The 26582-nt window shown below is 55.1% G+C and overlaps 9 protein-coding genes across 9 annotated transcripts; 4 read left to right on the top strand and 5 right to left on the bottom strand.

Moving 5' to 3' along the window:
* Nucleotides 1-6: 6 nt before the first annotated feature.
* BZA05DRAFT_391727 (nicotinate-nucleotide pyrophosphorylase) lies at nt 7-1469 on the bottom strand. Its single transcript, XM_051483010.1, has 2 exons — nt 436-1469; nt 7-382 (listed from the first exon to the last, which is right to left on the bottom strand). The coding sequence occupies exons 1-2, from the start codon at nt 1288-1290 to the stop codon at nt 341-343; spliced, it is 897 nt and encodes a 298-aa protein (XP_051341795.1). The 5' UTR covers nt 1291-1469; the 3' UTR covers nt 7-340.
* Nucleotides 1470-1751: 282 nt separating this feature from the next.
* On the bottom strand, nt 1752-2770 carry BZA05DRAFT_391726 (ClpP/crotonase-like domain-containing protein). The gene has a single exon (XM_051483009.1). It carries the CDS (start codon nt 2742-2744, stop codon nt 1842-1844), a length of 903 nt encoding a protein of 300 aa, XP_051341794.1. The 5' UTR covers nt 2745-2770; the 3' UTR covers nt 1752-1841.
* Nucleotides 2771-4998: 2228 nt separating this feature from the next.
* On the top strand, nt 4999-5954 carry BZA05DRAFT_241044 (uncharacterized protein). Its single transcript, XM_051479914.1, has 3 exons — nt 4999-5270; nt 5328-5642; nt 5703-5954. The coding sequence occupies exons 1-3, from the start codon at nt 5082-5084 to the stop codon at nt 5916-5918; spliced, it is 720 nt and encodes a 239-aa protein (XP_051341793.1). The 5' UTR covers nt 4999-5081; the 3' UTR covers nt 5919-5954.
* A 2457-nt stretch (nt 5955-8411) lies between these two features.
* Nucleotides 8412-9782, top strand: BZA05DRAFT_241000 (uncharacterized protein). The gene is made up of 2 exons (XM_051479913.1): nt 8412-8889; nt 8947-9782. Exons 1-2 carry the CDS (start codon nt 8821-8823, stop codon nt 9691-9693), a joined length of 816 nt encoding a protein of 271 aa, XP_051341792.1. The 5' UTR covers nt 8412-8820; the 3' UTR covers nt 9694-9782.
* Nucleotides 9783-9928: 146 nt separating this feature from the next.
* Nucleotides 9929-11633, bottom strand: BZA05DRAFT_434783 (uncharacterized protein). Its single transcript, XM_051486342.1, has 6 exons — nt 11078-11633; nt 10769-10889; nt 10721-10733; nt 10545-10571; nt 10416-10503; nt 9929-10302 (listed from the first exon to the last, which is right to left on the bottom strand). Exons 1-6 carry the CDS (start codon nt 11450-11452, stop codon nt 10138-10140), a joined length of 789 nt encoding a protein of 262 aa, XP_051341791.1. The 5' UTR covers nt 11453-11633; the 3' UTR covers nt 9929-10137.
* Nucleotides 11634-12142: 509 nt separating this feature from the next.
* On the bottom strand, nt 12143-14616 carry BZA05DRAFT_391712 (S-adenosyl-L-methionine-dependent methyltransferase). Its single transcript, XM_051483008.1, has 8 exons — nt 13847-14616; nt 13663-13762; nt 13406-13570; nt 13085-13313; nt 12967-13010; nt 12634-12900; nt 12458-12569; nt 12143-12387 (listed from the first exon to the last, which is right to left on the bottom strand). Exons 1-8 carry the CDS (start codon nt 14171-14173, stop codon nt 12330-12332), a joined length of 1302 nt encoding a protein of 433 aa, XP_051341790.1. The 5' UTR covers nt 14174-14616; the 3' UTR covers nt 12143-12329.
* Nucleotides 14617-19262: 4646 nt separating this feature from the next.
* On the top strand, nt 19263-21495 carry BZA05DRAFT_391707 (S-adenosyl-L-methionine-dependent methyltransferase). Its single transcript, XM_051483007.1, has 12 exons — nt 19263-19419; nt 19516-19743; nt 19802-19824; nt 19931-20048; nt 20119-20132; nt 20213-20377; nt 20452-20530; nt 20581-20660; nt 20719-20965; nt 21024-21031; nt 21097-21261; nt 21329-21495. Exons 2-12 carry the CDS (start codon nt 19702-19704, stop codon nt 21369-21371), a joined length of 984 nt encoding a protein of 327 aa, XP_051341789.1. The 5' UTR covers nt 19263-19419; nt 19516-19701; the 3' UTR covers nt 21372-21495.
* An 852-nt stretch (nt 21496-22347) lies between these two features.
* Nucleotides 22348-23716, top strand: BZA05DRAFT_370450 (monooxygenase). Its single transcript, XM_051481651.1, has one exon. The coding sequence runs from the start codon at nt 22414-22416 to the stop codon at nt 23608-23610; it is 1197 nt and encodes a 398-aa protein (XP_051341788.1). The 5' UTR covers nt 22348-22413; the 3' UTR covers nt 23611-23716.
* Nucleotides 23717-24333: 617 nt separating this feature from the next.
* On the bottom strand, nt 24334-26245 carry BZA05DRAFT_333934 (CoA-transferase family III domain-containing protein; the record flags this gene model as incomplete). The annotated part of the gene is made up of 4 exons (XM_051480708.1): nt 24334-24684; nt 24757-24918; nt 24972-25899; nt 25974-26245. The coding sequence occupies 4 exons, from the start codon at nt 26243-26245 to the stop codon at nt 24334-24336; spliced, it is 1713 nt and encodes a 570-aa protein (XP_051341787.1).
* Between the last annotated feature and the right edge of the window lie 337 nt (nt 26246-26582).

The following is a 26582-nucleotide window of genomic DNA, read 5'->3' as shown; positions in this document are numbered from 1 at the left end:
TCTACTTGGATGGGTGGATGGATGGGTGGATGGATGGGTGGATGGATGGGTGGGATGGACTCTGGTTGTGTTTTCGTTTTACGTCTTTTCTGATTCAATACAGGTGGGCTTTTCAAAAGGGGGACCAGGCGATGATGATGGTGGATTGTATGGTATTTTCTTCTTCATACGGGCTCTTGCGGATCCCTTTTTTTTTCTTTCCTTCTCTTCGTCTCCGCTGATCAGGTATCGACTACATAGATTGTAATGGGGGAGGGCTGGCTGGTCTTCCAAATAACATGGTCTCTTTACTCATTAATCTCTTGACGAACTTCTATGGGCTGCCGCTGTGATCTAGACTCTAGTGATCGATCTTGAGCGAGAAATCGACGTGTTGCGTGCTCTACAACGCGATTAGCCTTATCATCTGGATAGCTGGATGGAGAAACACCCTACCTGATGAATCGAGCTGGTACTGATGATGTCAATGTCGTTGCACACGTACTCCTTGACATTGGCCGCCGTCAAACCTCCCGAGCACTCCAGCAGCACACTCCTGCCACGCGCCGCCCAGCGCTGCTTGATACTCATCGCGGCGACCTTCAGACCCTCGCCCGTAAAGTTATCCAGCATGACCACATCCGCGCCCGCCTGTATAGCCTCATCCGCCTCCGCCTCGCTCTGACACTCGACCTCAACCTTAACACTGAATCCAGCCACCTCCTTCGCCGCGCCCACCGCGCGCGTGATCGACCCCGTGCTCCACACATGATTATCCTTCAGCATGACCATGCTGGAAAGATCGTGACGGTGGGCGTCGGCGCCGCCAACCAGCATACCATACTTCTCGACGACGCGGAACCCCGGCGTCGTCTTCCGCGTGCCCGCAATGATCCCCGTGTATCCTGCGGCGCGCGCGAGCTCGACGAGGCTGCGGCTCGCCGTCGCGATGCCGGAGCAGCGTGCGAGCGTGTTCAGCGCTACCCGCTCCCCGAGAAGGATGCTCCGTGCGGCGCCGGTGACGGTTGCGACAGCGATCTTCCCCGTGGAAGTGGCCGTAGGGTCCAGTGAGGCGCCCTCGCCGTGGTGGAACTCCACGCGGCAGTCTAGCTGCTTGAATACCTCGACGAAGAAGGGGACGCCAGCGAGGATACCGGCGGATTTGCAGAATAGCGTGGCGGTCTTGGGCGACTCCCCCACGACGTATCCGCCGTAGTCGAAGGAGGGCGCGTCCTCGGCCAGCCACGAGGTGATCGTCGTCTTGTAATGCGGCGGGAGGAGGTGCGCGTACGAGTGCGTGGAAGTGGTCATGATTGCGAGTGGGGGAGGTATGTCTTCGTGGAGTTTGTCGTGGGGATTCGGTTGTGTTGTTGTGCTGTCGGTGGTTTGGTGGTGTGCGGGGAGGAGAGGGGCAGTTGCTTATGAGCTCTGGCGAACCCGCGTTGGCGGCCGCGGGGCAGACCGGCACGGTCAACGCCGGCGCCGACAGTACCCGCACTGAAACCCCGATTCCTGAGCTCCCGTCCGTCACGAGACAGACAGGTACCGGACATCAACTCTCCGCCAATAAGAAAGAAAGAAAGAATAAAGATTCGTATCGATAACCGCTAAGTTTATATGGTCCAGAGACGACTTTGCATGGCTCATGTGCGAGTTCCCAGCCGTGATTGGTCACAAGCGTCGAGGCTGGGGACTCGGGCACTCGGGAGACGAAGTCATGTCTCCACGATTGGCTCACTCGCTGTTTGTCGCCATGGTGGAAAGCGACACGTATGCAATCCTATATGTGAAAGAGCAAAGGCATATATTCAATTGAACGTCCGATCTAGTTATCTACAGCACGGCCGTAACTACTCTAGGTATTACAAGCCAGAGAACACCGGCTTCCTCTTCTCAGCAAACGCCTTCAACGCCTCATTGCGATCCTTCGTCCCGACCACCTCGAGATACCCCCTATTCTCCGCTTCCTCATCCTCCGCGATCACGACCCTCTTTGCAATCCTGACCGCTTGAGGCGCACCCGTACAGATCTCCTGGGCAACCTCAACCGCAGCATCGATAGTCCTCTCCCGCCCCTCCTCGTCCGGCCCGACGTCCACAATCCTGTTCGCGAGGCCAATATGCACCGCCTCAATTGCGCCGACACGCCTGCCACTGAGCACAATATCCAACGCCCTACTCTGTCCGACCAGCCTGGGCAGCCTATACGTCCCACCGGCGCCAGGAATGATCCCCAGCCTCGTCTCCGGGAGTGCGAGCTGTGCCGCAGGCGCCACGATCCTAATATCGGTAGCGAGCGCGAGCTCGAGCCCGCCGCCCAGCGCAAACCCGGAGATCGCACTGATCGTCGGAATGGGCAGGGTCTCGAGCATCTTCAGCAGGCCGCGCAGGTCCGCCAGGAACGTGTCGACGTCCTGCCGCGTCATCGACCGCCGCTCCTTCAGGTCCGCGCCGGCACAGAACACGCCGGGAACGGCGGAGCCGATGACTAGCGCCCGCGTCTTGAGGTCCTCGCCGGAGTGGATCGGTGCGAGGAACCGGGTTAGCTCGGAAACGAGCTGCTTGGACAGCGCGTTTTTGGCGGCGGGCCGCGAGAGCAGCAGGAGCTTGATCAGCCCTGTGTGCGGTGCTGGCAGGGTCTCGATCGTGAGCGGGGGGTTGCTGGGTGAGGCGGCGGAGTACCGGCGAAGTAGCGGCAAGGCATTGGGCATACGCCGGCTGCCATTGAGGGCGCGAGAGAGACGGAGGACGGTGGGAGGGCGCATTGTGGGGTGTTGGGTACGGCAGACAGTAAGCGAGGGGAGCTCAAGATGTGGAGGTCAAGCTAGGTGTTGATGTCATGGATTGGAGGTTACACCGAGTGAGCCGACGGTAGCCGGCTGCCGGTGCGAGTGAGACATAGTTGCGCACACCAAACCTCGATCAGCTTTCGAGCTTCGAATCCTGGTTTTGATGTCTGGTACTAAAACGCCCAAGCTCTGGCTAGCAATATTCTAGCGCTTGGAGTGCGCTACAGGCAACTCTTGCGAAGAGCCACATTGCAACGAGGAAACGATAGTGAGGCACGGGACTACCTACTTCTGACTGATATCACCGACCATCATGGCATCATGCTCGGTCAACAGCGATTAGGTGCTGGATTACCACTATTCACTGACCCTTCAAACCCTCACAACAGCGGAAACCTCAACAGTTACTCGCATCGTTCCTGATTAGGAGCAGAGTCAACCCGCCGGTGACGATATTGCGCTTTACCGGGGCGTGGAGCTTCTACCCCGAATTCCTGAGACATAGTCTGTCGGGCGATGGCAGCCAGCAGAGAAGCCAGCGCGGCCAGACGAGCGGGATGCGGCAATAGTGATTGTGTACTTAGATAAGAAGACTACCTACTCGAAATGATATCCAACTTCACCTCAATCTCCTGCTCGAGCTCGAACTACAGCTGTTGAATGCCAAGCGGTTCCGCAGGCTGCAAGAGAGCCTTCAGAATCCAGATATAGGCGGAAACAATCGGAAACATACAGGCGGTTACGGGAAATATTCCTCTGTTCAGAAGCAATGGGGCCTCGTCGACATAAAGTCGATACATAAACAAAAAACAAAAAACAAAAGAACTCTATCAGCCGCAAAATATTCCTAAGTTTCCGACGGTAGTTGGAGCGTTTCTGACACCTAATGTTGTTTCTTAGCCAGACTTATCCCGACCCGACCTGATAATGTATGGTCCAGATATATCCCGTCTCGACCAGACTTGAAATATTTTGGTCTGGATATATCCCGACCAGACCCGAGCATACCCAAGTTTAGTCGCGACTGGTCTATGTAAAATACTGGTCTGGAGAAGCCTGAGGACAGCGCATCGAGCCATTGCTGAGTGGTGCCAATTAGCCGTCAGTAGCAAACGAAATCTTGCATGGCACGGGTAGTGATTGTGCCTTTGGACTGGAGTGAGACATGCACATGCATCACACAGCAATAAATCGATGACACGACATCGTAGCCCCCACTCCGCGGCTAGGCTTAGGTGCACACTTAGGTGCGAACAGACGGATACAAACTGTTTAAAGCCGTAAGTATTCCAGTTCTATACTACCAAAATCGTAACTCTTCCGAAGTTTCAAGAATGGCAGAACAGGGTACATACCTAGTTAGACTATACCACCTCAGAACTTTCAGACGATACTGATTGCAACTCAGAAGCCACCCCACCGGCAGATTGGCCGTTCGATATACATGCCTATAAGCGCCATAGTACGTGGGTTTTCCCAACAGAGAAGCACTTGGATGTACTTGTGTTGACGCTGACTTACCGCGTAATGAAGCGAATCGGAGGATGACATACGAGCCGCACTTGCAATCTTCGAATCGGAGGTCTTGTCCGATAGTACATCCGTTGACCTTATCCAAACCAACCATCGCAACCATGCAGGACCCGAAGATGAGATCTTGATGGGACCAGGTAGGGCTGGTTTCAATATGAATGAGACTCCAGCTGATACATATCTTCGCTTGATAGACCGTCCCCTGTATGTCGGACAGACATTGGATGGGGAGCAACTTTCTCAAAGGTTGGATGCGGTATGTCTATATTGATTGGCCTTCGTTCGGCGTAGATGACTGGCGCATAGCTGATGAATCACCCCAGGACTCTTCAATCGGCCATCGTGGAAGATTCTGGTAAGTAGCCAAGAACACGCCGCCCCGAGACCGAGGGCGCTGACGACTCCTTGTGGAAGCATTATCAATCGCCGTCTGGATACACACAAGCTTGAGATATCAGGGCCTGCGCTTAGGCAGATGATACGTGCACTTGAAATCGATCCCGAATTCATCAGTACCCTCGGTCAATACTGTCATCAGCAAGAAGATGATTCTTTCCAGTGTCTGCCCTACCGAGGGGGTGGATCCGATCCCGGGACCCCTTTTGGTATGTGATTCCAGTGCGTGTGCAGCTAGCTTCGAGTGGTTTCGTGAACGACACGGATGCAAGGGGACCGGATGGATACGAAACAATCAAGCTTGTTCACCCGCAAGTGGTCGTTCGAGGCTCTTACTTCGCAATCCACTCCCGTGGCTTCGGACATGAGAGTCCGCCAGATGTCATGGCCGTGAATCTTTTGCATGGCAGATGCCGAAAGCTGCTTGATGAACCTGCGGCTCGCATAAAAAAGGCATTGAATGGGAGTCAGGTATCCGGCGGGCATATATGGGTGCCTCTACTCTATCTCCAGAGTATCATCAGGTATTGGAACAACGTCTTGAACAGCTTTAATGCTGAGCTGATTGTTGAAGTTAGTGGTCCTTTCTTTCAATGACTGGGTCATTTCTGCCCGCTGACGTTCGGCTAGGAGCGCACTCTTCTGCAGGAGCGCACTATTCTGCAGCGGAACAATAATTATGCATACACATCCGATTATTCTCACATCCGTGACAACCACACCGCAACCATCAGCCTCATTGCCGCTCATCTCTACTGGTATCGATCGCAACTTGCATCACTGGAAGATATCGTCTCCGATATAACTGCTCGTCAAAAAGTGTCAATGGTTGGCCTTGAAGCCCAGTCGTTAAAAATTGTGCTGGAACAGGTGGCTTCCAACCTGAAATTAGCAACAGCTTTTCGAGATACGTTAGAGTGCAAAGCTCAGAATATCCTCGCCTTGGTAAATCTCCTATGGCGTCCAAGAAGATATCCAGACTAACCGGGATCCCGGTACATAAAGCTAGACAGAGAAATGCAATCGGACAGAGACCATCAGATGCAGTTGTACGCCATGGAAACCCAGGCGAGAGAGGCGTGCAGAGCCGCTGAGGCATCCGAGGAATCACAGGTTTTAGCCCGCGCAATGAAAGAAGACAGTGTAGCCATGAAGACTGTGAGAATTCGGATCGGAGTCATCACACCTTCGTCCTTGTACCATGTTAAAGATCGCTGCTGACCTGTTTTCTCGCGCAGATCGCGCTACTGTCGGTGTTCTTCCTACCTGGCACCGCTTTCTCCGTATGTCCTCTTTTCCCATTGGCAGTCGTCCGCAGGCCAGTCGCGTTTAGGCCATGTGCTCGTGCTGATCGGGAAAAAAGGCCATACTGTCAATGCCGTTCTTCAGTCAGAACGAATGGTTCAGCGATGTATTCAAAGTGTGGCTGTGGGTCGCTCTCACCGTGCCATCGACGGTGCTTGCATTTGCTTTCTACACATACTCCAAGTGGCGTTATATGGGGAAAGAGTCGGGAAGACTCGGGACCGAGATGGGCGATCGTACGATTGCTACTCCCTGGTCGCCAACGAGAGGATATAACGCTGCCTAAGCAGGTCGTCGAGAGTGGTACATCGTAAGTACCTGACTTACATCTTTCGAACTGTGTTCCTACAGTTGGAATCAGCCCGGATGGAAGTATCGTGTAGATGCGGAGTCGGAACGTAATCAGGGCAAGATACCAGTTTTTTGTTTTTTGTTTAATCAGTAATTGGTTGCGACCTAAGTAGATCATGGCAATATATGTACACACTCCGGTTCCGCGCCAATGTCCGACCCGACTTTCATCGAGTGGCCCGAATCGGGCCACCCGATGTGATTTTCCCTGCCCACCGCCTCGGCCTGTCCCCGTAACGAAAGTAGAGCGCACTAAGGAAATAACACTAGGAAAAGACATCTTCCGCTCCCTCTCCCTACTTCCCTCCGCCTGCTGCCTCTTTTAACAGGGATGCCATGAAGGAATGTGTGGGAAAGAACAGCGGGCGGGAGCCCGGCTCCTCAACCGCAGCACCCTCCTCCTCCTCCCGCTTTAGTTCCGCCTACCTTTCCTCCCGCTCCCTGAGCTCTCACTAGGAGATCTCACTCTCTGTATCTTCGTCGGCGGTCTCAGGCATCCGTCTGCCCACATCAGTGGAAGAGAGGAATTCCACAATTGCCTGGCTGCAGCGCTCGTCTACGAAGAGGTCCCGGATCTTGAATCAATCTTTGCCCCTCCTTGTCTGCTTCCGGACCTGTGCCCACAGAATTTTCTGCTGTCTCTTCCATTCGTGGCAGTTCTTGAAGAGGTGCTCCCGGGTTTGAGTCTTGTAGCGACACCATCCGAATCGGGCGTCTGGTCGGCTTATTGTCCACTGGAGGTACTGGCCGGTGAGGCAGTGCCCTGTTTTGAGCTGGTAAAACCTGCAGGCTAGGCGCTTGGGGGGCGGCTGATAGAGTTGACATGGTCAGTCTACTTATATCCAGACCGACCAAAGCTTAGGTCTGGTCTGCTTAATTTTATCCAGACCGGAAAATCGCAGGGTCTATGTAGAACACTGCGAGTCCAGACTAGTCACCAGCCGCTCATAGCGTTCTTAATGGCAATGGCAATTGCGGTATCACTGTCCCAGTGGTCTCTCCAGATCAACAGTCCCAAATCAACGGCTATATACTACGGTGGGGGTTCGGATCCAGTGCTCGACATACTATAGTCCCGTCCGGACTGCAGTACGGACTGGACGGACTGTCAAGATACAGTCCAGCCCAGTCTGAGGCCTAGGATGGACGGACTGGACTACTAGCTATGTCGAACACTGCGTGTGGGTCGGTGTGACTGCTCAGCCCGGCCCCTTAATGCGCTCAGTGCGCACAGTCACAAGGCCGGCTTACGCAGTGAAGATGATGCATACCTACGCAGGACGGCGTGTCACAGTGTCACTCTGCGATTGATTTCCGTGGGGTGCACCTGTCACCTGTCTCACTCATCTCTATTAACTTCTAACATCCGCACGTGGAGCCTGCGTGATGTACGGCGGCGATTTGGTGAACTCAATTGCAACGGATCTTAAGGAGGTTTTGGCTGTGTTGCGAGAAGGGTTTCCTCCCCAACTTCACTCCGCCTCGCCGGGAAACTCGGGATACGAGTGACCGGCCATGCACCGCTGCACCGCTGACCACGACGCCATCGCAAAAACAGTACTGATTACATACTGGTTAGTTATCTACTGATATACACGTGCTCGCGCTGATCGATGCATACTAATTCCTATGTACTTAAGTATGTACTCCGCCTCGATTGCCAACCATCAGGCCTTGAGGTGCGCCGGGTGGTGGTATGTAGGCGCCTTTGGTATGTACGGTGCGCACCACCCACCATCATCACCACCCCCATTCCTCTCAAGTCTCAACTCTCTAGTCTCGGCTCAGTCCACCTATCAGCAGTGGCCGGAGACGATGTGATACCAAAGGTCCAACACCGACACGTGAATTAAAGATTCCAGTTTTCACCCTAGATACCGGGCTTCAGCTTTCAGCCTTTCCTACGTACCTACTCTAGTATGCGGCATTTACCGCGTCCGATGTTGGTTGCACAGCGATGACCATTGACGGTGCGGGGAAAGGTTTCTAGAAGAAAAAAATGAGGACTATTGCGTCCGACCCTAGGTGCAGCTGGCTAGAATCTCCGGAGTTTGACTGGCCGAGGGAGGGAAAAGCAAACCTGTGGCCACACCCACATATACGTACGACAGACGACCATGTCGAAGACTTGAAGGATGGAGACCGATGCCGCAATCGCAGGAGTGATATCGCACCTAACTATGCCGTACTACCTAACTAGTAGTGAGCAATGGAGGAGCGGTCGATGTGCGCCATATTAGCTTTGCCTGCGCTGCTGAGTTGCTGCACACATCCGTGTGTGTTAGTGAGAAATGCTCCTGCGTCGCGCGGACAGTGTGGGCCAGCGTGGGGAGTGAGGAGCGTTGGCCGGTCCTGAATATTGGACGGGGTTTATTACCCCCGCGAGCCGTCCCCCCGGTGAGCTTCACCGAGCGGTTCACCGGTACACTCCAGCCAGACGCCCACAGAAACTACCCCCACCGCGGACATGCTCCCTTCAAACGCATCTTCGGATGCCTGCGTGATCAGCAGCAATGCGGACGTTGCCGGAGTAGGCGTGAGTCCCCGTCCGTCCCGTTCCAGCCTCCTCGTGCTAACGCCGACGTCTCTGCAGGTCCGCATCTCCGTCTACTGCCCCACAGGCATCACGATCCTCTGCGACGCGGTGGACGCAACGGATCTGCACGCATCGTTCGCGCGGTCACTGGGGCTAACAGGGCTCGCGATCCTCTCCACGGCAGTTGTGCAGACATGGCAGCGGCGGCTATCTCTGTTCCACTCGCTCATTTTGGTGCACTACCTCGCACTAATCATCCCTCCGTTCTTCTGCAGCTGCGTGTGGCAGCCGGTATCGCGGCATGTGCGGTACTGGTACGTGGCGTTCACGTTCACAGCCGAGGCGTGGATGGTCTACGTCTCTGCCGAGAAATACGCGTACGCCCACGACTGCGACGTCGCCATGGTCATACAAGCCTCCACGGGCGGGACGCTGAAGAAAGACGTGGGACCGACGTTCGCCGTGGCCTTGCTCGCTGCGACGGTGCTCCAGCTTTCCGCCATGCTGGGGTTCGATCTCGGTATGCATATGATAGGCTATGTGGAGGCGGAGATTCCACCGGCGGCGCAGCGTGTCAAGTCGCAGTGGATGCGCGTGGGCGCGTTGGTGATGGCGGCGGCGGAGTGGGTGGCCTTCGTGGTGTTCACCGAGGAGTTGCTTGTGACTAATAGGCTTGAGGGGAAGGAGGGGGAATGGTCGTATGGACAGATGCTGTCCGTGTCCATGTTGCTGGTTCCCGTGCAGGACTGTCTGTGTATTCTGATTGTGCGCCGGCAGCAGCAGCAGCAGCTGTGGGGGTTCTAGCCAATACAATTGCTCTTCATGGTCTGGCGAGATCTGATTTTTTGTGTGTTAGATCGAACCCGTATCTAGTGTATGTAAGACTGTCTGGGTATGATGGCGTACGTTTTCTCCATTTCTGTCCACGGCCCAGAGTACTGGCTCGGTCACTCAGCGAGACGAGCCGGTCTCCTGTTGGAAATATAGAGTAAGATGTGGTGGTGAACAGTGTAGTATTGAAATGTAAGGCTGTAGCCTCGTGAGAACCCAAGATATATAGGAATAGGGGGTAAAGGCCCGTGCCTTCTACCATGACTAATCTAGACAGATATTGCAACACTTCCCCTCTTGCTGCCTACCAGCAAGCATTGAAACATAGTGATGCCAAAGGCGAGGAGCTTGAACCAGTCCGTAGAAGGACTTTCTCAGTCTGCAGGCATGATTTCCATCGCCGTCCCCTTCCGAATTCTAAACGTCTTCCAGCCGGACATAGTCCCATGTTGAGTTCTCGGCCAACGGCCAGAATTCCTCGTCAACTGCTCCAGACCAGTCATGGCCGCGTCTCGGGTGCTCAATAGCTCCCGGTAGCTCACCGGATCTGCAGAATCCGACAGCTCTTCCACCCATTATGTGCTGCGGGACTTAGCAGGTAACGTAGAGTACCTTGTTAATTTACCACCTGGAGCGTAGGTCCTCTCGTAGTCAATACCTTGCACCTGCTCGTAGCCTTTGATAACCAATCTCACCTTATACCTGGTAGAGCTGTCGGGATTCCTTTTCGTCTTGTAGACCCACTTGCACCCCATTAGGCGTTGAGCCTCGGGTGACCGACTCCTCCACAGGTGTAAGTACGGTTCTCTTGTAGAGATGCTTACTGTTGCTGCGTTGCAATCTTCCACTGCCTGTGTAGAGTACTATCCAACGTTTCTTGATAAGACAGTGGATCATCGTCATTCACAGCATCGGAGGCCGTCAAAGCCCCGAACTTTTCAGCCCGTCTTTGACCCCTCGTCAGTCTCCTGGATGGCGCTGGTGCAGCAGTGGCAGCTACCTTGTCAGGAATGCTGTTTGCCGTAGCAGTGACTCTCGCGTCCCTTACTAGGGAGCGGCGTTGGCTGCGCTTCAGATGCATTCTGCAACTCTGATGGTGGTGGTGGTGGTGGTGGTGGTGGTGGTGGTTCTTGCAAGTTGCAGCTCTTCTGCATATACCGCTTCCTCTTCTGGTTTTAGGAAGGCGGTTCCGCATCCGACAACTATCTGATCCGCATGCCTGCCATCATAGGTACGCACATCTCAGTGCCGTCCATAGGGTATCCACATCCGATATCATCGGTATGCCATCCATCGGTACGCGCACACTTGTGCCGACCGGAGGATTCTCACATCCGACCTTCTCGGCATTCCTTACATTGTAGGTACGTGCATAGTCAGTGCCGACCGTAGGGTACTCGCATCTAACACTCGGCGTGCCTTTGCCTTGATGCATCCCGAGCAAGCCATTTCCATTGGTTTCTGGATGTAGGTCTCGAAGTGCTCGTCGACTGAATAGTGGCCGCAGTTGGCGCTTGCGGATGGTAGGGTATTGGCCGAGGTACTCGCCGATAGTAAGGGTCGTATATGGGGTACTGGCCAAGGTGCATTCCGATAGAAGGGTCCCCGATGGAATACTGGCCGAGCTTCCGCTCGCCGATAATAAGGGTCGCCGGATGATTAGATCAAGTGGCTGCACGTCCGCACCGTTTGCGATACTGATTTCGAGCGCGTCTTCATCGCTGAGGAACATCGTGATGTCTTTAGGTGTAGGTGGAACTCATGGCCGTGAGGTGTTGCCGAGTCTGCCGCTCGCCGGTGGGGTTCAACCCGTGCCTTCTACCATGACTACCTGATCTAGACAGATATTGCAACATCTCCCTCACCCTCCGCCTGGGCGCTGAGCAGGTTGTACATACAAAGCTATCGTCTGGTTATCCTGTTCGTCGCCCAGTGAAGTTCTCCAGTGCGAACGTTCCGGGATTTCGGGTGTAAATCTGGCAGTAAGTCGGTTAGCAACGTAGCGGGATGCAGGGCGCATCCCCGGTTCCCGCTCCAGCCGGGATGGGATGATGGATCCACTAGTGCCCGTTGACTACTCTGCCGACTTCCGACTCCCGTCTCCGCTTCCGTCTCCAGAATGAACGGGACGACAAACCGCGCTAATCAGTCGCTAAGCAGTCGCGGACTCGCGAGTTTGGTCTGTTGTATGCCGAAACGAAACGCCTTCGCCTGGGACTGTTTCTATTTCTTCGCGGATGACCATTAATTGACCATTCCCAGCCCCAGACACTGCCAGGCTGCCAGCTGCGCAGACCGAAACCACACGCGTTGGAAGGAAGAAGAAGCATTGGCTATCGCGAGACCTCAATGACAACGAAGATAATCGTCGACGAAATCGGCACGTACGATCGAATATGGAACGACAAAACGCTTGTGCAGTGTGTATTCTCCACTAAACAAACTTTCAAACGTATATATAGTTGAACTTACATACATACATTCTCTGTCCATGATCTCGGTAATCTCTTTTTGCAAAGTGCCTGTCCAGTGGGCCTTCTGCTACATACCTGTAACTTGTTGAACCATCTCGCGCTCAACCACGAATCCACGATATATTGGTTGGCTCTTCAGTGGGCGTTGGCCGCTGCTTCGTCCCTCGTGGGTTTTCGAGCGTACACGACATAGCTAAGAGCCAATAGCATCAGTCTCGATTCCGGGCGAGTGAGTGCTGGCAGAAAAGAGGGCAACGGCTTACTAAAACGTGTAGATGTGAGCGCTCTTATCGAACTGTGCGACCTGACAGTCGCGGCAGATCTTGTCCGCCATGTCGCTGTGGAAGCCCAACACGCGCGTAAACAGCGCCATACCTACGCCGCGTCAACCACCGACCGGACACTTGAGCCTTGGTTCATCCAGGGAGGGGTGACTAACCGTATGCATGGTACCCCGTCACGCCCGCGATCAGGTTCATCGCGCCGATCTGCTTGAGGCGCTTGTCTTTCGGCCATGGGGCAAGCGGGTGCTTGTACTGTGCCACCTCGATATCGACGAACCCGGCGCGCTCGAGGAAGTCGTGCATCAGGATATGGGTGATGGACGCGGGCCGGCCGAGCATCGCGACAGCTCTGACCATGCAGTCGAACCAGAGCTTGGTCGGGTTGTTGTCGGCCAGCGTGTTGTCGTCGCTGTGGCAGGTGCCTAGAAAAGACTGTGAGTCAACTGAACCTGGTGCGCCAGCGTTGCGTACGGAGGACGGAAGCACACCTCCAAGCTCGCACCACTCGATGTACCCTCCGGGTTTTGTGCACCTGTTGTGACGAGAACGGTTGTATATCAGCACCAGATTGGAAACGTATGTGCGCGGACGGGATCTCGTGCGTACTGATATATCTCCGACATCAATCTTTCCCAGTCATCGATGCATTGGCCTAGATTCCGTACGTGAACAAGGTCGAAGGAATTCCTTTGATAGGTGAAATCTCGTTCGGCATCGTCCACTTCGAACCGGCAATTCGGCGGCACCCATTCGCGCTGAATGGGACTAAGATCCATGCCGATGACTTCGGCCTGCGGATATTCTTCCGCCACTTGAATAGCCCAAACGCCGGTTCCTAGCACTGCCATCAGCCGAGGGTCCACCGAGAGAGAGAGAGAGAGAGAGAGATAGAAAAAGGAAAGAGAAAAAGGAAAGCCCATCGCATACCCGTGCCTACGTCCAAGATTCGGGTCGGGCTTTCTACCGGCGCCAAATGTAATCCTTCAAGCATCAGATTGAAGATATCGTGACACAGGTCCATGCGGTCCTGCTCAATTTCATCTAAAGGAAGTATGTTCTTGTCGGGTCCATAATAAGTGTGGTAGAGTCGGCCTGGCCTTAACCATCAACATGCCGCAATGGGTGGGGGTGAAACAACTGCTGAGCTAACTAGCAGCTTTTGATTCCGGATGTTTTGTAACTACCATTCTCGAGCAGATACTCGTTCATCGTCGAGGCGATGCACATGGTATCCGAGTCGTATCCCGACAATGCGGATTCGTAACCCAGGTCCTCCTCGTCGTACTGAACCGACAGTCAGCGATGATGCGCACACACACACACACCGAGACCCACGGGGACGGAAGGGCTCGTTCTTGGCTGGCTGACCATTGCAGGGTCCACCTCGATCGCGGGGGAATAGAGCTCGGTATTGGGTAGCATTTCATTCACAACTGCCTTTAGGAGAAGAAGAAGGGACGTCGGCGTAGGACTACAGTGGGGGGCGGGTGTCGAGGAGTGCGCGGCGTCTCGAGGGATAAGCAGACGAACAAGGGCGCCGATCGAGCAGAAGCGTTTGAACTGGGCAGGTGATGATGGAGGCGGGCGGGGTGGGTGTGGAGGAAAGCTAAGCTGAAGCTTGTTGGACCTATGGTTGTGGGGGGGCCACAGTCCAATATCCATGGCTCCCGTAATGTACCACGTTAGTAATAACATATCCGGTGTGGCATCCGCTTTGCGTGCGAGCAGGGTAGGGATGCGGGATGCAAGCAGCGTTCGAGAGCCGATGATTATGATGCCAGCGCGTCGAATGCTTGGCGTTCGATCGCATTCAATTTGACGCCAACTACACCGGAATCAGAGTTGGCGTGACAGCTCGACAGCTCAAAAGTCGAGTCCGCACGCCCGCTCGGGAATGCTGTGTTCCGCTGGATGATGCGTAGTCCGCAGAGTCCAACAGCGATCGATCCGGAAGCAGATGAATCATGGTGCGCGCTGCGAGTGTGCATCGGGTATATATGGAGTTGCTCCCGGTAGTTAGTTACTCTACTAGTAGGTACCGTCGACTACCGTGCTGTAGGATCTCCGAGCTCTAGGATCTCCGAGCTCTAGGATCTCCGAGCTCTAGGATCTCCGAGCTCTAGGATCTCCGAGCTCTATTGCGGGGAGGCCAGGGACGGGCCGGTATGTACTAGTACTAGTTATACCGGCACCTAGCGAAGTACTAGTACTTGTTCATCTAGTTGATCGGTTAGTTAGTGCCCGAACCAACGTACCGACAGATACATACAGGAATTCAACGTCGCGGAGTCCACTTTGTGATAGTCATCGACAGTGATGATGCACGGAGTCTCGAACCGAGAGGGTGCGAACGCCGGGGTGGAGGCCCGGCACTCAACGGGCGTGGAGTGTGGACGGTGGAAAGACCCGGGACTTTACCCAAACGAACGACTGCATGGTGGAGGGCGGACTAGGCGTGGATGGGTGATGAGAGGCTCAAAAACATGTGAGGAACAAAGTCGTGATCATTAAGACTAAAGTCTTTCTCTTGATGATGATGATGATGATAGTGAAAAGGAAACACGACGCGCAAGGACGACAGAAATAGTCGCAGCAGAAACAATTAAACGTTTGACGACCGCATCGGGTCTCCCATCAGACACACCTGGCATCACCTGCAAGACAGCTGGTCCCACCAGGTCAGTACAAAGTCCGACTCAATATCGGTTGGTCCCACTCAGGTCCCACAAAGTCCCGCTCCTTCGGCGCTCTATGCCGGTACTATGGCACGCAGAAACGCGGAGAATTCTGAACAGCAGCGACGTCGTAGAGCATCTAAGTCCTGGAAGTAACGAAGTAGCTGTGATACGATAGTGCTTCGCTTTTGGAATGGGTTGCCCGCGCTCGACGTCTTGGCTGGGGTTGCACACAAAATACCTATCTTCATAGAGTGGTTACCCCACGCAGGTGCGCCCATCAGCCGAGGTTTGTGCAATTTAGGAACGACAGGTCCACGGGGGGGGGGGGGGGGGGGGCGACCTCGACCCGGCATGTCATATGTGCCGTCGTCGTCGTAGGACGTGCCTCACATAGAGTACCTGAGCACTTAGAGCACTTACCTTGTGGTCTGGACTGGCACGAGGCTTGGGTGGTTTGCACTTGATTACCCCAATTGATGTTGGATGAGGCTCGAGAGAAATGTGATTGATCAGAGTTCTGACATGCGCACCACCAAGGTACCGCCCGATGGATCATGGGGGCAAGGGTGTTCGGAGAGCGGGGTGGTTAAAAGCAGCGTCTTCCTCACCATTGCAGATCATACCACCCACGACCTCCATCGACATTCTGCCCCCGGAGTTCTCACCGCCGAACAGAACCCAATCACTGCGGCTACGATTCTTTACGAAGCCAGGATATCACAATAGACACGCCTCGAAACACTTGATTGCACCCAACCCTTGCTGCTACGAACAGCCACTGGCGTTGTAGTCGTCATCCTGATTGTACAATTTGCCCCCCGGAACAGCGAGGTTAACATGCCCCACACCCCCGGCGTCCCCGTTTTCATCTATCCGTTCGTCGACAACATGCTCGGAGCCACCGTCGGCCTCCGCAAGGATGACGAGGCTTCATGTCATGACACGCCTAAGGCCATCCTCCCTCTCACCCGTCAGAACTGGACGCCGGTCAATCCAGCTCCAATATCTCAACGCCGTAATGCCCTACACCATTCACGAACCTCGATGGTCGTCCCCCTCATAGTCACCGCTCGCCTGTTACTTGCCTGTGGCTCCCATGAACGAAACAAATAGCCTTCCTTCGACAGGACTGAGGAAACTGCCATCCGGTTTCTACTGATATCAACCTGTTCTCTTGTTTCAGCCGATTCATAACCCCCTTATCTTGTTTGCCTCGTGCCGCCGACCCGCCGTTCCGTCACACAGGACGCCAGTCAACACTCAATCTACCTCCAATCAGTCCACACTCAATAAATCCAGGCACCGAACGCGGCTCTCAGCGGTGTTCTCTCTCCAATACCGCCCAAATCTCTCATCCATACGGCGACATCACGCGCGAGGGCTGTCGCCGTTCTTCTCCGAGATGACGTGCTTACCTGTCGCGACATACCCGAGGCCATTCAATCGTGCACCCAACCTTTCCCTCCCACGCCAGCCTTGGCCCTTCCTTACTCGCCAACCTTCCCCAGGACGACAGAATCGTGTCACCGCACTACAACCATCCGTGACGTCGAGAAACTCGGATGGCAGATCAATTCTTAGAAGATGATCGAACTCAGCTATAAACAAGAAATTATATACCACTCCCTATTGCAGAACAACACCGACGTGGAACTAACTATGAATTAGCACGTTTGCATCGCCAGGCCAGATAAATATGTGCACTTTCGGAGTGCTCGGCCTTGCGCCCAATTCGCTACCTTGCGGCCGTTCTCTTCGCGCGTACTTTTCCTCGTTGCCCGCAAGGATGGTCTTCGTCACCCGCGGAATGAGTTTTCTCCGCGCGGGTGCACTTATGCCACCGCTTTCACACCTTATTTGATCGCAACCTACGTTGGCGACATCCGATGCAACGGGACCAGAAAATATCGGCGACATGAGAAGGAAACCGCATACGACGGTCTGCGCGAGGCGAGGCGAGGGCATGGGGTTCATGTGGAACCCGGCTCCTCCGTGGCTCGCAGATCCGAAACACCAAGCGGCACCCCAAAGGAGGGAGTGGTGTTTCACCTAGCCAGGCGTATTTGCAAGCAAAACAGCTAGCATGTTTAGCCTGCTTAGAGCTCGTGTGAGTGAGGGAGGGGCTGTGGCCTGTGGGCGATGACGGAAACGAACACCCATCCAACAATGCGGGAGAGGGAGAGGAAGAGGGAGAGGGAGAGAATGGAGGGCATGGTGATTCGGTGGCCAGTGGGCTTTGGCTGACCGCCAGCCTCTCTTGGCTCTTGGCGGAAGAGAGTAATGCGGTGGGATGAGGGGGGGCGGTGGTGGCTGGCTCCGTGTGTACGCATATAAGTCCGACTTGTTAGATTTCATTGGTGCGCTACCTATGGTATTCACTTTGGCTACGCAGTTGGAGTTGGAAGGCGGGGTAAGTAGGCAGGTGGCTGCACCGCGCCCGGCCATCGGTCTGGCGGGAGAAAACGGAGTGTGCAGGCCTCGATCCATACAGGTCGAGTGTAATATAGTGCGGTTGAACTTTTGTCTTTGTCTACCTGAGTGTCATCGGCGGGTTGTGACGGGCGGGTGATCACTGATGAGATGGTGCTCGATGAGATGGGTCGTTTTCGAGGCGAGCTGAGTGCAGGAAAGGAGCTGCAGGCTGCAATGAATTGCGATTCGTTCACCTACTACCGTATGTTTTCTTTTTCATAAGTTAACGGCTATGTAGGTGGGTGCAAGTCTGGAACGTTTGGCTCGTAGGCAACCGTGTAACGGTAGAGTAGAGTACATACACACCCTCCACGAAGAGAAGAGAAATCCACACACGATCGGGCTGCGAGATGAACTCGTACTACTCGAGTGGTGGTGTGCATGGAAGGGAAAGAATCAAGTGGCTGTGTAGTGGTGTAGAGTATTTGACGTCAGTGCCTTGGCCAAACCTCACGTCCGTCCACATAATGGGCGAGAAAAGACGCATGTTTCAGGGATATGTTATGTGATGTAAGCTCCATAGATATTGAAGCACTGGCGACCAGGTGACCCTCAGGCAACTTTGATAAGAAGATATACGACTGATTGTGTTTGATTAGAAAGAGAAACGACACTGAAAGAAAAGAGTTACCTGTGTTCTTCAGGTGATGAACCTCAAGTATCTCGCAAGTTTATTGACGAGATGAGGATGAACAATGATGAGAGGGGGGAAGGAAGGTAAGGCCTGCGACGGTTGTGTATGTTGACCAACCGACCAGACGAACATAAAAAGTAGCAACATCTCAACGTTTGGCCGATCAAAGCGGGCCTGGGCCCGACCCAAGTCCCACAATATACAACAATGCCGCAATCGAGCAGAAGTGGAAAAGTCGCAAACATTCTGGCTTTCTGGGACCAGTCCTGCGAGAGCTTTCCAGCGTTGAAGCTGCGGAACTTCTCGCCTGCGCATCCAGCCAGTCAGCTCATCGTACATAATCATCGAGCTGTGAGACAGTAGGGCACCCGCCGGTGGGCGACGGGGGTGGAGTCCGGCCCAGTCCGGCGCGGAACCGCATGACGGATATATGGGTGGATAACATGATCCCAGCGTGTGGACCGTAGCGAGGTAGAGTAGGTAGAGTACATGTGCACAATCGCTGGGTCCGGAATCCGGATTGCTTACTCTGCTCCCTGTCACCCACCTTGCCAGAGTAGAGTAGCGCCCAGAGTGCCCAAGACTGTGGACAGTGGGGCAGTGTCACAAGAACGGCTTTCGCACTTTCGCAGAGAACTGAACGGCCGGAACAGGTAGATTGTTTTCAACGGTGGGATGCTACATGTAGAGTAGGTAGTTGGGATGAAGTTGAGATTAAGTTGCGGATGCCGGAAGGGGCGTCGGGACTCGGACTTCGGCTATCGACCAGGCAGGTATAAGGCTCCGGCCTGGATCGCTATATGAGTACCGAAACTGCGGTACGGTAACCGCGGTACGGTAACTATCGCGTGCGGGTGCGCCGTAACGAGAAGGATGTCGATACAGTACTGGATGGGCTGGATATGCGGGGTAACCAGCTTTTCGGACCCCACGTCTGCGGTACTTGGCGCACCCGTCCCGCCCGGAAGGAGGCCATCGCTTCGCAACGTCGCTTCCTTCCATCTACTGCTAGGTGTAGTCTTCACTGCATATGCACACCTAAATATTTGTGTACGAGAACATCGCCTGGGAGCCGAGCAGAAATCCACAGCCAGCGCCAAGTTCCTCGACTGATGGCACTAAACAAGTTCTCACTTCTTATCCTGGACCCTACATTCGTTAGTTCCCCCCCGTTACCAAGTTTTACTTAGCACCACCCATCTACACGTGTCTCTCCCGACACCCCGCTTCTCCTGTTGAGACTTCGTGTGTAGTTTCGCTAAAGTAGTTCGCCGACCTGGTTGGTGGATTATGGCCTCGGAACCCCGTGGTGTGCTGCCTCCTTTATCTATATGATGGACGACGCCCCAGCTAGATGCTCCCTATACTCGTTCCCCCACTTGCCGGTACATATACCCGCCTAGCTCAGTTTCCCCGAAACTTCATACATCATCATCGTCATGTCGTCTTCGTCGTCCCAGATCGAGGTCGACTCGGATACGGTGTGTCGCTATGCTTCGTTCCTGCCACGGCACTCCTGCTAACATCCCGATCTCGTAGAGCGATTATGATTACGAAACTAGGTGTGTTCCTACTTACCTGTGTGTTGTCGCTGTTCGTTGCTTTTTCGGCGGCGACGACAGCGTCAACCAGTAGTCGTGTACTGATGCCGTTCATCCGCGAGAATAGTTTCAATTCGAGCACTGCGAGTCTCACGAGCAGCATAAACGAATACATCTTTGGAGCCGATGGCCGTCGCTACCATGCGTACTTCGGACCCGAGAAGAACCTGCTGCCGACGGACGAGGTATGATATCCTGCTCCTCCCGATCGCTGGCTGTCCGGAATGTGGCTCACGCGGATTCGTCTTCATCTAGATCGAACAGGACCGGTATGTCGTTTCCCCAGCGAGCGCATGTCGCGCTACCGTACGCGCGAGGAGGGCCCGCGCATCTGACAATATCCGCGCAGCCTCGACATGTACCACGAGATCATGCTCCAGCTCCGCTCGGAACTGCACCAATCGCCACTGGCCGAGCCCCACAACATCCTCGATGTCGGTACTGGCACCGGAATCTGGGCCATTGATATGGCCGATAAGTACCCCATGGCGCAGGTCATCGGAATCGATCTCACGTACGTCATGCCACCCCCCGCCTTGAAAGTTGGCCCGGCTGCCGGATCACTCACGGAATAGCACTCGTAAATAGTCCTATTCAGCCGAAGTGGGTTCCGCCTAACTGCAAATTCGAGGTCGACGATGCCGAGCGAGAATGGACGTTCAAGCCTGTATGCTCTATATTTTGTATTCACGACGTGCGATGAACTGATTCGTGAAGGACTACTTTGACTTTATCCACGCCCGCACTGTCTCGCACAGCATCGGTGACTGGCCCAAGCTGCTCTCGCAAGCCTACATGTGAGCTCCCTCCCCTCTCGATTTCATCCTCCTTCGACTAATCCTCATATTCTGTTAGCTGCTGCAAACCAGGCGGCTTCGTCGAGCTCCTCGAGTTCGAGATGGCCACGTTCTGCGACGACGGAACGATGGCGGACGACAACCCGATGAAAGTCTTCTTCGACCTGCTCGCCAAAGCGCTGGCGAAGATCGGACGTCCCGGTGTGACCACCGCGTCGCTGAGAAAGAACCTCGAAGACGCTGGCTTCGTCGATATCAACGTCATCCAGACCAAGCAGCCGATCGGCGCGTGGCCAAAGAACAAAGTAAGTGCATCGCAAGAGGGAGGGGGCTAGAGATGACATATTTACTGACGGGACGTAGCGCATGAAGTGAGTCGACGAAACGAAGTCCCTCTCCCGGACTCGATACTAACCGGCCGACCGTGGTGACGTAGGCAAATCGGAGTGATGACCATGGTGAACGGAGAAACCGCCTTCAACGCGTACGGCTACCAATCGTTCACGCGGATCCTTGGGATGGGCCACGACGAGGCCGAGAAGATCTGTAAGGATGCTGTCGAAGCCATGTCCAACCGGAACTACCATCTCTACTTCATGAAGTAAACCCCTCCCCCATCCCCCCAATCCAGTCCTCTCTTGCCGACGCGTGGACTAACCCTTTTGCAGCGATGTTGCGTATGGACGGAAGCCGAGGGAGGATGAATGTTAAGCCGTAGCCACGGTGGGAAAGACGCGTCACGTGTGCGAGGAGTGACGAGTGACGGCTGCCGACGCGGAGATATGTAGATGTCAATGAGCTCCGTAGTTAATCGATTCCAAATTACTATCCAGGGTTCCTCATGGAGTCACAGTGGTCCGTTCATCCTCATCCCACACATGCAGATCATACGTTGCGCCTTTTTTTATGATACAACAAGCTGCACAGTCTTCCACCTACCGATCCTAAAGTCCGAAGCTATGCCGGGTTGACGGAGCTCTACCGTCCTCCACTAAGATTAAAGTCCGAACCTCTGCCGCCATCTTATACTAATCCTGAAGTCCGAACCTCTGCCATGTTGACGGAGCTGCACCATCTTCCACTAATCTTAAAGTCCGAAGCTTTACCGGGGCACGATCAACGGAGCTCCAGCGCCCCGAGCCGGGATGCTGCCTCGCCGTCACCAATGCCGTAGCTTTATATCCGAATCCAGCCACTCGAGCCTGATCTTCCGATTCGGGATCCTACCCCGGGATCTACTCTAGGGTGCTACCGATCCTAAAGTCCGGACCTCTGCCGAGTTCACGGAGCTCCGCCGTCGTCCACCGATTTTCAAGTCCGAACATCTGCCGGATTGACGGAGCACCACCGCTCCGAGCCGGGATGCTGCCGTGTCGTCACCATTAGCTGTTCGCTATTATACCCGAATTCAGCCACTGAAGCCTACTCGTCCGATTGCGGACCGCGCCCCGAGATCTGCTGTATGGATGACGCACGATGGCTCATGCGCCAGCAGTGCGGGCTCGGACATGCCAGGATCTGGATAACGGGGTAATGCCTCACGCCTTGCGGACTTTACCACCATCACCACCACCAATATATTACGGCATTGATTCAAAGAGTCACCGGAACGCCCGGCAGGCTGCATCGGCGTACAATTCGCCCGGCTGCTGTTGGGCGGCCTTAACACCTCCCGTTACCTATATAACCCGTCAGTCTCCGCCCCCAAATCCCACTGCCCACACAATCAGATCATCAGATATCATCATCCACCATGTCCCCCAGCACCAGCACCACCTCTCCCTGTATCGCCATCATCGGCGGCGGCCCTAGCGGGCTCACGCTGGCGCGGATCCTGCACCTCCACAACATCCGCAGCGTGGTGTTCGAGCTCGACGCGTCCGAGTCGGCGCGGCAGCAAGGCGGCACTTTAGACCTGCACGCACACACGGGGCAGGCGGCGTTGCACGCCGCCGGGATCTACCCCCAGTTCGAGAAGGTCATGCGCTCCTCCGGCGAGGCGTTCCGTCTCGGCGACAATAAGGGCCGCCTCGTTATCGACCTCCCCGGCGATGGCACAAGAAACGAGCCAGAGGTCGATCGTGTCCAGTTAAGAAAGATCCTGCTGCAGGCGCTGCCCGAGCAGGCCGTTCACTGGGGCGCAAAGGTCACCGATGTCGTCCCCGCACCTGGCGGGAAGGGATGGGCTGTGGAGTATGCCGATGCGGACGGCGCCCCCAAGAGCGAGACTTTTGAGCTCGTGGTGGGCGCGGACGGCGCATGGTCGAAGGTGCGCCGGGTCCTGATGGATGCGCGGCCGCACTACTCGGGCGTCAGCGGCGTGGAGCTGTGTATTACCGCCGTGGACGAGCGGCAGCCGGAGCTCTCGAAACTGGTGGGCATGGGGAGCTACTTCTCGGTGCACAACGCCGCAGGGTTATTCGTGCAGCGCAACGGCGACGGGAATGTGCGCGTGTACGTGTATGGCTTGACGCCCGAGGAGTGGGAGGAGACCTGCGGCGTCGACTTCAATAACGCGGCCGAGGCGAAGGCCGCGGTGCTGGAGCAGTTCTTGGAGGAGTGGGATGATAAGCTGAAGGATCTGGTGCGGCTGGCGGACGATAAGGTCATCTCCCGCAAGCTGTTCATGCTCCCCGTTGGCATCCGCTGGGAGGGGAAGGAGGGCGTCACGTTGATGGGCGACGCCGCGCACCTCATGACGCCGTTTGCAGGCGTCGGTGTCAACGTCGCCATGTGGGATGCGATGACGCTCGGGGCGGCGATTGTGGAGCACGGGGAGCAGGGACTGGCGGAGGCGGTGAAAGCGTACGAGGCGAAGATGTTTCCGTTTGCGGAGGAGAACGCGAGGGAGACGTGGGTGAGCCTGGGAATCACCTTCAACGAGGACGGGCTGGAGAGCATCTTCCACAAGATGCAGAAGGAGATGAAGATTCGAGCTGCGAACCAGTAGATTAGACACGAAGATAGAGCGTCCGAAATGATTAGATAGAACAGATACGACTCCACTCATGTATGCCCAATGTAGACTATCATTGTACCCTGCGTGACCTATTATTTCTGCCGACAACAATATCTCCGTAATACGTGCATGTCTGTGGCCTCTTCTATACCATCTCCAGCAGAAAAAAAAAACGCGACTCCACCAATCTGCCTCCCAACTTCCCCATTGACGGCCTAGTTTCTCACACATAAGCTATCATTCGGACCATCAGCTGTCATTCTGAATAGATTTAATCAGGCCGAATGCAAAGATGATTGATAGAAACCAAAAAACAGGATAACACCATGGTCATGGCACAGGTATCCGACCCTGAATGGATGCTTTTGTTCTATAGGTTTTAGTCTGCAGTTTCCGTGGTTAGATTTGGGGGATTGGCGGTTACCGGCCTGTTGTCAACGAGTCGGGGTTCATTTGGAGACGTGGACGTGGCGGTTACGCCGGTCGTTTCCGGGATGGATGAGTCTACAACTCTTAACCGTGGATGTCAGGTGCCGACGGTGGGGCCTTTTACGACTATATTGGCTTTACCTCCTGGAACAGTTTGGTGTTGCCGGCTCACGCAGCAGTGGGTGAGCTATGTTCCAAGATTCACGAATTCAACTCAAGACCTACAGGAAGATCCCTCTTTCTCGATTGACGCAATGATACAACCCACTGCAAAAACAAAAGCATTCACGCAACGACCTCGGTCAACAGATTCTCCGGCCAAACCGGCCTATCCACGCCATTCCCGCGGGTGCCGACGTTGAAGCGCAGTTCGACCTCGCCACTGGGAAAGCACAGCACGGGCTTCGGCGTTCTCAGCTTCACGCCTATCGCCTTGCTCTCGCGCTCCTCGAAGAAGCCGGGCGTCATGAGAGGGCTCTTCAGGATCATGCCGATGTACACCGGCAGGGACTGGAGCATATTCTGGTCGTGGCGGAAGACGACGTGGCCATTGCGGTCCCAGACGTCCTGGAACACGTCCGTGGGATACTCGCCGCAACTGTTAATCAGCCATTGGGAATAGTAGTTGAGCGCGATCTAAGCAGAGCAGGTGCTTGGTTAGCAGGTGGCTCGTTCGTGTGGTTTCACGGTTCGGATGCGCGGGCTTACGTCGACTACATATGAACCGCCCTTTGAGCCGCGCTCGATCAGTGCTTGAAGCACGCCTGTGGCGCCGGAGGCTCCGGTGCAGTAATCCGAGTTCGGGAATACGGGCGTGACTGGCTCGTCGTTGCCCATGGCTCTTCCGAAACCTAGGGAAACACCACAGCACTGGTTGAAACTCGGATCAGCATGGGTCGGCGTGACAGCGGGGCATACCGTACTGCATCGCTGATCTGCTGCCACCCCGAGCGTCCAGCCCAAGGCCCCTGCCATCCATAGCAATTCTCACGGGCATATATGATGCCCTTCTCCGAGTTCTCCCTCATATTTAGGATGTCGTCTTTGCCAAAGCCCCACTTCTGCATGACCCCTGGCCGATACCCGTCCAGCACGACGTCGGCATCCATGATCAGTGCTCGCAGCTTTTCCTTGTCCGCTTCCTCCCGTAGATCCAATTCGGCCTCCCACTTCCCCCAGTTCAGATCGGGGAACAGCGCACTCATGTCGGTGATGTGCGGCGCAGTGATCCTCATGACGCTGGCACCCAGCTCCGCCAGCTCCCTCGTCACAGACGGCGCGGCAATCACGCGCGCAAGCTCCACCACCTTGAGCCCGAACAGGGGTCTCTTCGGGTCCGCGCCTGCCGGAGCCGGCCACCATGCGGGCGGTTGCTCGGGATTGGCATGATGATGAAGCTCGTACAATCCAACGTGGGCATTCGCCCTTCCGTGCTCGGAAGCCAAGTATTCCTCAGCACTGTAGCAGATCGTGCCCGCCTGGCGGTTTTTCCCGTTCATGAGCTCGTCGATCTCCGCCGCCGCCAACTCCGCGACCTTCACAGCGTAGGGCTTCACGGCATCGGCCGGCGAGGCAGGCTCTGGGTCCACGCATGCGGAGATTCCAAGCGCGCCCTGCGTCGGCTCTGGGTTCATGCTGCCGTGTATGTGGTAGAACCGGTTATCGCGCGTGCGGTAGATGTTGGTTGCCGCGCGGCGGTGCCAGTCGTGGAGGGAATTGTGGATATCTCTGTTCGGGAAGTAGCGTTCGGCGCCGGAGGAACCGATTTTATTGCGGTCTACGGGCGCGCTGACAGACGGGTCCAGGATTTGCGTGAGAGCTATGGACATGATGAAGAGTTGTGCATGGTCGCTTCGACGTCCCTGTTAGCGGCGAACGACGGTATCTCACATGCAAAGCAGCAGACACTGGTGGGAGAGGATTACGTGTTGATCGTGATCCGCGGGTACTCTTCCAATCCGTGCTTCCGTTTGAGAAGCACGTTTAACATCGCACCCTGGAATCCCTTGATAGCTGATATGCTCTCGGCAAAGCGCCAGTTGATTGGGATCGACGGCAAGGCCGTACCTTCGAACGAGATACTTTGTGCTGCGTTGGCAAGCTCCGCGGGCGCATCGCTGTGGAGCGGGTTGCCGATGATACCGTCGTGGAGTAGCTTCGCTGCCTCTGCGGGGATCGAGTAGTTCACGTCCGACATGTTTCCTAGCAGTTTTCAGATTCGGTTTGAACAGAGGAGAGGATTATCGGTACGGACCGCGAGGCGAGTGGACAGGTATTGGCGAACACGGACGAAAGCGGATGAACCACAGATTACAGCCAATATATATGTTCTCCATCCTGCAGGCTGCACATAGCTGACAGGGCCCCAGTCGGGAATCGCATTTGCGGGGTCTGCACGAAGCAAAGTGAGGTGGGGAAAGCAGCAGGAGAGGATTACTTTAGCAGGGCTGACGTATTCTGCAGACGCAATCGTCGATCGGACATCGTGATGCGGGGACCCTTGCATTGTGCAAGGCGGAAGCGGCACCATCCTG

The sequence above is a fragment of the Tricharina praecox genome (assembly GCF_024521635.1).
Source record: "Tricharina praecox strain CBS 144465 chromosome Unknown BZA05scaffold_6, whole genome shotgun sequence".
Taxonomy (NCBI): Eukaryota; Fungi; Ascomycota; class Pezizomycetes; order Pezizales; family Pyronemataceae; genus Tricharina; species Tricharina praecox.
This window is presented reverse-complemented; position numbering and strand designations above follow the sequence as displayed.

Excerpts from the sequence above, each read along its gene's own strand:
- BZA05DRAFT_241044 (XM_051479914.1), top strand. The coding sequence starts at position 5,082 with ATGGCCGTGAATCTTTTGCATGGCAGATGCCGAAAGCTGCTTGATGAA. Across the intron at positions 5,271-5,327 it reads ATGCTGAGCTGATTGTTGAA|GAGCGCACTCTTCTGCAGGA; the intron begins GTTAGTGGTCCT and ends ACGTTCGGCTAG. Across the intron at positions 5,643-5,702 it reads CTCAGAATATCCTCGCCTTG|CTAGACAGAGAAATGCAATC; the intron begins GTAAATCTCCTA and ends CGGTACATAAAG.
- BZA05DRAFT_241000 (XM_051479913.1), top strand. The coding sequence starts at position 8,821 with ATGCTCCCTTCAAACGCATCTTCGGATGCCTGCGTGATCAGCAGCAAT. Across the intron at positions 8,890-8,946 it reads CGGACGTTGCCGGAGTAGGC|GTCCGCATCTCCGTCTACTG; the intron begins GTGAGTCCCCGT and ends ACGTCTCTGCAG.
- BZA05DRAFT_391727 (XM_051483010.1), bottom strand. The coding sequence starts at position 1,290 with ATGACCACTTCCACGCACTCGTACGCGCACCTCCTCCCGCCGCATTAC. Across the intron at positions 383-435 it reads GTACCAGCTCGATTCATCAG|AGCACGCAACACGTCGATTT; the intron begins GTAGGGTGTTTC and ends ATCGCGTTGTAG.
- BZA05DRAFT_391726 (XM_051483009.1), bottom strand. The coding sequence starts at position 2,744 with ATGCGCCCTCCCACCGTCCTCCGTCTCTCTCGCGCCCTCAATGGCAGC.
- BZA05DRAFT_434783 (XM_051486342.1), bottom strand. The coding sequence starts at position 11,452 with ATGTTCCTCAGCGATGAAGACGCGCTCGAAATCAGTATCGCAAACGGT. Across the intron at positions 10,504-10,544 it reads AAGATTGCAACGCAGCAACA|GAGTCGGTCACCCGAGGCTC; the intron begins GTAAGCATCTCT and ends ACACCTGTGGAG. Across the intron at positions 10,303-10,415 it reads ACAGCTCTACCAGGTATAAG|CACATAATGGGTGGAAGAGC; the intron begins GTGAGATTGGTT and ends TAAGTCCCGCAG.
- BZA05DRAFT_391712 (XM_051483008.1), bottom strand. The coding sequence starts at position 14,173 with ATGTTATTACTAACGTGGTACATTACGGGAGCCATGGATATTGGACTG. Across the intron at positions 13,763-13,846 it reads TCGAGGTGGACCCTGCAATG|TACGACGAGGAGGACCTGGG; the intron begins GTCAGCCAGCCA and ends CTGTCGGTTCAG. Across the intron at positions 13,011-13,084 it reads TTGATGTCGGAGATATATCA|GTGCACAAAACCCGGAGGGT; the intron begins GTACGCACGAGA and ends TCGTCACAACAG.
- BZA05DRAFT_370450 (XM_051481651.1), top strand. The coding sequence starts at position 22,414 with ATGTCCCCCAGCACCAGCACCACCTCTCCCTGTATCGCCATCATCGGC.
- BZA05DRAFT_391707 (XM_051483007.1), top strand. The coding sequence starts at position 19,702 with ATGTCGTCTTCGTCGTCCCAGATCGAGGTCGACTCGGATACG. Across the intron at positions 19,744-19,801 it reads TCGAGGTCGACTCGGATACG|AGCGATTATGATTACGAAAC; the intron begins GTGTGTCGCTAT and ends CCGATCTCGTAG. Across the intron at positions 21,262-21,328 it reads TACCATCTCTACTTCATGAA|CGATGTTGCGTATGGACGGA; the intron begins GTAAACCCCTCC and ends ACCCTTTTGCAG.